The following is an 8,572-nucleotide window of genomic DNA, read 5'->3' as shown; positions in this document are numbered from 1 at the left end:
CACACGCATCTGTAGCTACGAATTGTATTGTTCTCAACCATCCGATTGGCTCTATCATAGGTTTCACGTTGCTCCTTGGCCTTGAGATTGAGAAGTTTAAAACGTGGAGGCTAAGATGGAGGCGCGAGGTTTTGGTTAATGTGCGGGCCACACATGGCACCAACACGCCACGAGCTTCGTCTGCCTGGTGCGCATGCAGTCGGGTGAGTTGTCCAAGTATAAGACACAACCAAGCCCTCGTTGGTATCTGCGCCTTAACTAGTACCTTCATAGCGGTAGTGTCATATACTCTCCACTATGGCCAGCCTTAGACTACCCACAATGGGAGTAACATACTCCCTCCTTTCTGGTTTATAGGGCTTATCTCAACTTTTCTGTCTTTTCAATTTATAGGGCTCATCTCCATCTCATTTTTAGTTTCCGAGACGCATTAAATCTTTGCATGTAAGAATTAAAAAGGAACACACAATGCATGTAATGTTTCTACTTATCTATATCTAGGAAAAATAGATGATGTGGCATGTAATTAATGAAGAAAGAGAGGCATGTGGTAACATAGCTAGTTACTGTAACATCTTTATATCCAACAGACACAAAATATCCGTTCGACCATTGGAAATTACTTTAACTACTGACCTGATGTCGAAGTAATTGCTGCATCGCCACCAAAGCCCACCATCTCTTATGCTAAAGTAGACCGAACTAACCCCTATATTAGCATATTACTAAGATAAACAGAAGGCACTGTAGAATCATTTAGGACGTGAGCTTGTCAATCTGAATGTGGAGGGACACCAGCTTAGCCCCGGCCAGCAGCTTGGGCGGAACTATGAAGAAGGTTAGCTCGTGCACGGCGATGTCGCCGGGATCCTTGCTGCTTGTCACCTCCATTTCCACCTTGACGGCATCGATCCTGCCTTTGGGCTCCCCCGGCGGGCCGTTCGCCCACAACTTTGCTACGTAGTGCGGAAGTGGGGACGACCCCGCTCTAACACAAACGACCAACACGGTGATAGGCACGCCGCCGACCAAGAAAAATGCGCAGCCGTCCTCCTCCGCAAACAACAAGAGCCGTGGCTCCAACAGTGGCACTTGCAGCTAGAGCACCTTGCCGTATTGGATCCTATGCACGGGCATGGGATGCACGGTGCTGATGTGGTGGGAGAGCATGGGCGGCGGGCCTTCGTAGCCGCAGACGGGCACATGGCATTTGTAGGGTGCGAGCGGACACACGCTCTGGTGATCGGTGAGCTTGTGGTAAGTGACGTAGAGCCCACAACCTTTGTGCGGGCACTCCACCCTCACCGAGGAGAGGACGGCATCCACCGCCGTGTTCCGCACGTCGAAGCCACTGCCGCGCTCGCACTTCTGGCACTCCCGCTGGTTCCCGGGGCGCTCGACGCGGCAGTCCGCGCATGCCAGGTGCCCTCCCTTGCACTGCACAAATCAATCGAACATCACATCAATCAAGAAACCTGCACCTGGCTCGATCAGCTGAACGGAGGAGGTGTATTCGAACCTCATACACTGGAGGCTTCAAGGGGCGGAGGCACAAGGGGCAGTGGAGCAATGTGAGGTCCATCGAGACCATAGAGAGCTCCATCGTCCGGTCTTGTTCCGTCTGCATGATCTCACCCTCCTCGGAATTCTGCCCTCCTCGTGCACAACCATCTCTCGCTTTATTACAAAGCTTTACCGTCACATATTCATACTACTTCAAGGTGCATTAAATCAACACATGCAAGTATCAAAAGGAGAGTCACGGCATGCATGCATGCGTTGTAATTAATGCATCGGTAAACACAAATTATTGAAATATATCGAGTGCAGTGCTTTGATGTGTCGCGTCAACTCGTACAAGACCGAGAAGTTTGATTACTACAACGCCCTCTCGCCTTAACTGCACCTGCCTTTGGCTGCATGACAGGTGGGCCACCCTCCTGTTGGGCCCACCTGTCATACATGCAAAGGCAGGAGCAGTAAGTCAATGAAGCCGCGTCCCTCCCTCGCCCATGAGTGTGGTGGTTGGCAGGACTAGGAGAAGCTTTTGTTGGCCACACGCTCTCCCTCTCGCACGCGGTGGACATGAATCAGTTCAATCAGTGTCAGATGGCCAGAAGCATACTGTAGTACTCCTCCACTGCAGTAGTACTCCATCATTGTTCGACTTCCCGAAGAGGCGAAGAGCCAAGCGCAGCCCAGACGCTCGTGTGGTAGTTTCATGTGTAGAGTAGTCTAGGATAGCGTGTATCGTGCCTGTAAGCTTAAAATCATTGGGGTCAGCTCCATGCTTTTTTTGATTATGTTACCACTTCTCATTAACTACTTGCCACATAAGCAAAAATATCTCGAGGTGCGTTATGTTACTATCTAAGTTACTCCCACTATGACTAGCCCGAGAGACGATTGTTTTTGGGTACCGCGCCTCATCCAAGTACATGTAACAATACTTGGCCACCACCAGCGCTTTCTATGCGTGCCTCATGCATACAGGCTTTGCCCCGCTAGTAGAATGGTGGTACATGTGCATGTACTTTCCATGCATGCGCAGAACAAATCAAAAACCCTACAGTCGAGGTACCTGCCGCCACAGGAGGTGGCGGCGCCCTTGCTTTAGCCCACTAGCGTGTCTCCATTCTGTTCATGCGGACAATTCCCTGTGATGCACAGGCCGCCGCCGTGCACTGTGGCGGTAGGCCCTGCCTACGCGCACTGTGGCTACAGGTGCCACATGTCACCTGCCGAGCCTGCTGCCATGGCATAGCCGGTCTTTTAGGTCAATACGATGAGCAGGTGGTCTTTTTTGTCAATCCGGAAATGTATGTGGTTTTTTCTGACAAAAATTCCGAGTCTTTCAACCAAGTTTAGAGGCAACCATGTGGGGCCAGTGTTATGATGTGTCACCTCAACTCGTACAACGAGGAGAAGCTTGATTTTACTACTACACGCCTTCTCTCTCGCCCATGCGCACGGTGGCTATCCCTCCCGCACGTGGTGGACGGACATGCAACAGTGGATTCGATACTGTAGAAGCAGTAGTAGTAACATCATTGTTCGTCTTCTCGAAGAGGCGAAGAGCCAAGGAGAACCTGAACGTGGAAGTTTCGAACCTGGGAGCACGCATATAGCCAGGCTCTTGCATGAGACAAAATTGCTATGTGAGCCCACTATTACTTACTAGTATAGCCTTGTAAACCAGAAAGAAGTATTTGCCTTTCTAGAGATTTCAACAAGTGACTTAGACTACACCGAGACAGAGTATATATGGAGCAAAATGAGTGAATCTACACCGTAAATAAATACGTAGTTCTCTCGTTTTCCTCTCCGCCTTGGTCACGGTGCACAATAGGCACCATAGGCACCTCGTCGTCGACGGGAATGTCTCCTGAAACGTGATAGACACGAGCGGCATTCGCCTCCATAGGTGCTTGAGGCCCTATTTGGTTCATAAGTCCTAAGACTTTTTCTAGTCCTAACTAAAAGGTCCCTAGTCGCTAGTTTTTTTAGCTGGGTTAGAGCAAACTAGCTCAAACTAACCCCTCCTGTTTGGATAATTTGAGGCTATTTCAACCCAAACTAGCTCTAACTCAGGGATCCAAACAAAGAGGAGTAGTACTATACATGCTACAGTCTGGACTGTAGCACATTGTTTTTATGGCCATATCAGCACATTGTTTTCTATTGCTGATTCACTGGGCTACCGTGGTTCGCACTCCTCTGCCATGGTTTGCACTCCTCCTACATACTTCGCCGACATGTGGGAGAGCCAGCATCCGGGTCGACGTGTCATGCACCAGATTAGAGTGCAGAACAGAAGGGGGGCATCACCTCGGTCGTACCGCCAGTAATTCATGACTATAGTGAGTAGTCATATCACAAGTCTTTCCAGCAGTAACGCGCCGTCAAATCGGACAGCCCAACCTTTCCAGTAGTAAGTAAGTTGAATCCGCTACTCCCTCACCCTCCTCGCCTCTGTGTCAAACCGCCTACGTGAGAACTGGCGCGCGTACTTCCCGGGACAAGCCTCACCCTCAACTTTTAACTATGCGAAAATAGTTTGAGCTTGTTTGTTCTATATAAATACTAGTACTTTATGTTTATTCACCCGTGGGGTTGGTCAATGAATGGAGGGCCGGGGAGCACAAGTGAACAATACTACTACTACTACCTCCGTCCTAGTTTATTGGTCCCCATTGTATATTGTGTCAAATTTTGACTGTAGATTGAACTAACAAAACGTTCATGCATGTTACCAAAAATTATATCATTGATAACTATGTTGAAATACGAATCCAACGATATAATTTTTGTTGACATGCATTAACATTTTGTTAGCTAAATATTTGGTCAAAATTTGGCACGAACTACAAAGGTGACCTATAAACCAGGACATAGGTAGTATTAGTAGTAGTAAGTAGGAGTCGTACAGTTACTCACATTAAATAGAGAGTTTCTTTTCTTTAATGCCACGTACACAAATTGAAACACTTGTTGTGGAGAGAAAAAGATAATCACTCCACTATATATGTACACCGGGGCCTGAGCGCTTGCTTTACTAGGGTTGCTCTCTTTATTCTCTCATCCTCTCCAGATCTAAACAAGACAGCGGTAGCGACATTTTCTCTCTGCTCACCGCTAGTCACAGATCCGGCCGGATCCCTTTGGCTGGTGTGTATAGAGGACTAGGTGCATCGTTCACGCGGTCATCACCGGCGAGGGAGGAAACCCACAGCTGCCGGAGGGGCTCGATCCTCTGCCCGTGTCGTTCTCTCCGACACATCGCCGGCTCAGGAGGTCCTCCGACCCTTCTTCCTCCCTGCCGTATTGTGCGCAGATCCGACCTGCCGCCGCCGACATCTCGATGACCCTCAGGTATAAGTTCTTCGAAAGCGGCCTTGCTCTACTGCCCCAACTTCCCACGTGTCTGCATGTGCATCTTTTTCTACTCCCATCAACTCTTCCAAAGCCACCTAAATTTTTAGTATTATTAGAGGTAAAGCTACTTCATGCATTCGAATCTAGGACTTGGTTCAAACAATGAAGAAAGGGGGGAAAGTTGTAGCATGAATCTAGGACTTGATTCAAAGAAGAAATAATATGGTGAAAGTAGTAGAGACCGGATACCCAACCAGTCTCTTGGTTGAATAGGGAAATAATGGGGAAACGCAGTAGATAAGGAACAAATCTATTATTGGTTGAAAAAAGGATAGAAAGTGGCAGCCGGTGGACAAGTCAACAGAGTATGTCCAGGATTAGATTTGTTGCCCTCACATAGTAAAAGGTCTCCAAGATTAGAATTGCTGCCCTCACATAGTAAAAGGTCTCAAGTATTAGATTTGCTGCCCTCACATAGTAAAAGGTCTCCGGGATTAGAATTGCTGCCCTCACATTGTAAAAGGTCTCCAGGATTAGATTTGCTGCCCTCACATAGTAAAAGGTCTCCAGGATTAGATTTGCTGCCCTCACATAGTAAAAGGTCTCCAGGATTAGATTTGCTGCCCTCACATAGTAAAAGGTCTCCAGGATTAGATTTGCTGCCCTCACATAGTAAAAGGTATCCAGGATTAGATTTGCTGCCCTCACATAGTAAAAGGTATCCAGGATTAGATTTGCTGCCCTCACAAAGCATGAACAAACTCGGCATCACCACTTTATGCCTCCTTGTAGGTACATTGTGCTGATGCGTCCACTGTCGCATGTCCTTATACCAACCTTTTGCCGTTTTTAATGTAAGGGCGCATGTAAAATGAAGTGGATCACACTGTTACCTTAGGGACATGTCTAACCAGTGTTATTGTTAATCTAATGCCTCCAATGATATTGTGCAATTAAACTGTGTTACAAATGGTACTCCTGCTGTTTTCCCAAGTATGATAAGTAAGTTGCTCCTTTACGCTGCTGAGTGTCCTGGTGTCCCCACGGTCCCATGCCCTTAAACCAATTCTTTAGCTGTTGTTGATTTACTGTATCTGGTAAACAAGCAATGCCACCATTAAAGTAATCCCATATTTGACGAATGTCATTGTTGATCGTAATGCTTCCGGTAACATGAAGCATTGCTGACGTTTTAAAATTTCTACTGTCCTTGTGTGATTGCCATGAATATAATTAAGATGCTTCTTTTCATTTCGTGTATGTTTCGTATATTCTTATTGACTAGCAACTATCTACTTTCTATCTTTTTGTGTAGATAGGGATATCCATTTCACCTTGTTGCTATTGTGACCTTTTGGTGAACTGCACAAAACACTCTTTTTTTGGAATGAGTGTCTTGTGCAGTTCAACTAAAATGTCACGTGGGCAACATCTCTCAATTTTGGTGGAACTGCACAAAATGGTGATTGGAGTTTCCAATATCTCCGTCAAATTCTGCTGGTAATCTCATGCAACATTTTATTAGCCTTTGCAAGATGAGCCGTCACTGTCACCACAATGGCAGTTTATTTTAGTGGGACTGCACAAAAGGATTAGCAAATTATAGTTGCACCTTACATGAGCAGGGCAACCAACCTTAATGTTCCTCAATTTTAGTGCAATTACTAAAGAACCTACCAGCTCACGAGAGCAAGTACTTCTTACTAGCTTAATGATGCAATCTTTGCTTCATTTCAGGTGAACTGCAGAAAAAGGTGCATGAATTGAATCATGGAAGTCCAGGCAGGCCTCATCCGAGTGGAGCTGCAGGTTGAGTTCAAGGAGTGCCACAATTATAGTAATCAGGCTCTTCTTATTTGTGCTGTGCAAACAGTAATACTCAACTACAGATGTTGTGACGGTCAAGAGCATCCGCCAAGTTCTTCAGTTGTATGACACGGCTAGCCAAGATGGATTTAATCCCGATATTCACTTTATCAAAAGGCTCTAATGGGTTGGTTCTGAATCTTTCAAACTGGGAATCAATGAGATGTGCAGGCATATTTGTTGTACTTATGATTTGAATCTTATTTGTTGGTTATGAATTTTGCAAGCCGGGAATCAATGCGATGTGTAGGCATCTTTGTTGTACTTATCATTTGGATCTTATTTGTTGGTTCTGAATCTTGCAAGCTGGGAAACACGGCATGATATGCAGAGGACAACAACCATAACAAACAGTTCAAACTTGGTAGTATTATCTGTGTGAAAGTGCCAATACAGATCCGCTCATGAACTGACGTGTGGCTGGAGTAGGTTTCTTAATGGGGGCGTTTGAATGCGTTGAGGGTGCATCTTCTGCCGGGCGTGCAGGAGGCGAGGGATGGGTAGTAACTGTTGTCGCCTATACACACTCAGTTTGCTGTTTAATCTAGTTCCCCAAGAGCTGAAAAACGAACTGCTGTCGCCGCCTACCCACTCGTTCACTTGAAGAGACTCCAATGGCGATCCGAGGGGTGAGCCTGCTGGATATGGACTTCAGCAAGGAGTTCCCCTTTGAGTTCGCCATTCAGTCCTATGGTTGCACCAAGTTGAATGTGATGTACACCAATGATCCGGACTCAGTGAAGCTCTGCCTCGCCGAGTTCAAGCAGTACCTACAGGACGAGAAAGCACAAGGTCGCAAGACTTAGACCTTGTGCCCATCCATTCGTCTCCTGTCAGGGACCAGCAGATAGCCTTCGCCCAGGTATGTGTGCGGGACGAGGTTCTTGTCTACCACTGCTGTAGGGCCATCAGAGGTTCTAGAGCATTTTCCCGTTTCATCGGCAGCGCTGACTGCACATTCACTACGATCGAGAGAAGGAAGAACGCGACGATTTGACCATCTGGTGCAACAAGCTTGTCAACATCCAGAAGCAATACAAGATCATCGGCAACAGGCAGGAGAAGGACTCCGTGGTTGACCTCACCGAGACCATCATCGACCCCTGATACGCCAACATGAAAGAAGACAACGATACCAAGGACCTGAACACGTGGGAGGTACCTCTGAATCTAGCCTACATAACCTACGCGGCCAAGGACGCATGCGCATGCTACGACATGTACAGGCGGATCTTGGACATGAGGGCGTGTCTGCTTCCCGTAACCGACGAGTACACGGACAGCTACAGCAGCATCATGATCAAGCGTGCCAGGAAGGTTTAGATGTTGTACTTTATCTGTTTATAAGCACCTTTATCATCTGAGTGTTTCATGCATTAGCCTATGTGTCGTAATTATCTGTTTTGTCCGAAATATTCTTTTAAGAATGCATTAACCTATTTCCTTTTTAGTGGCTATTTGCTTATGTATGTAACTAGTTCACTTGTCCATTTAAAAAAAACTAGTTCACTCGGCTATCGTACTTTGAATCTCCTTCCTGCCAACATATTCCCCTTCTCAGGTGGACCCAGTAGATCTCATACACAGACATATGGGACCAACCACCTATCCATTTGTAGTTATTTATTTTGTTCAATCTTTCGTCCTCTTCCTATACAGCGGCTGGCCATCTCTCTACTCCCACACATTGTCCGGTGGCGGCAGCTCCACCGGCCCACCCTGCACCTGAACAAGTCAACCCTCGTACTCCCCTCCGCCTGCATCTTCCCCCGCTCCAGTTCGTTCGGTCCGAGGTCTTGACCCCGTCCTCCGCCTTGGTGCTCTCACCGCG

The 8,572-nt window shown here is 47.0% G+C and overlaps 1 protein-coding gene across 1 annotated transcript; it reads right to left on the bottom strand.

The window, feature by feature from the left end:
- Positions 1 to 1,098: 1,098 nt before the first annotated feature.
- LOC147985600 (uncharacterized) lies at positions 1,099 to 1,603 on the bottom strand. The gene is made up of 2 exons (XM_087541656.1): positions 1,520 to 1,603; positions 1,099 to 1,437 (listed from the first exon to the last, which is right to left on the bottom strand). The coding sequence occupies exons 1-2, from the start codon at positions 1,601 to 1,603 to the stop codon at positions 1,099 to 1,101; spliced, it is 423 nt and encodes a 140-aa protein (XP_087397782.1).
- Between the last annotated feature and the right edge of the window lie 6,969 nt (positions 1,604 to 8,572).

This window comes from Triticum urartu, chromosome 2A (assembly GCF_056163025.1).
Source record: "Triticum urartu cultivar PI428250 chromosome 2A, HENAU_Tu73, whole genome shotgun sequence".
Lineage (NCBI taxonomy): Eukaryota > Viridiplantae > Streptophyta > Magnoliopsida > Poales > Poaceae > Triticum > Triticum urartu.
This window is presented reverse-complemented; position numbering and strand designations above follow the sequence as displayed.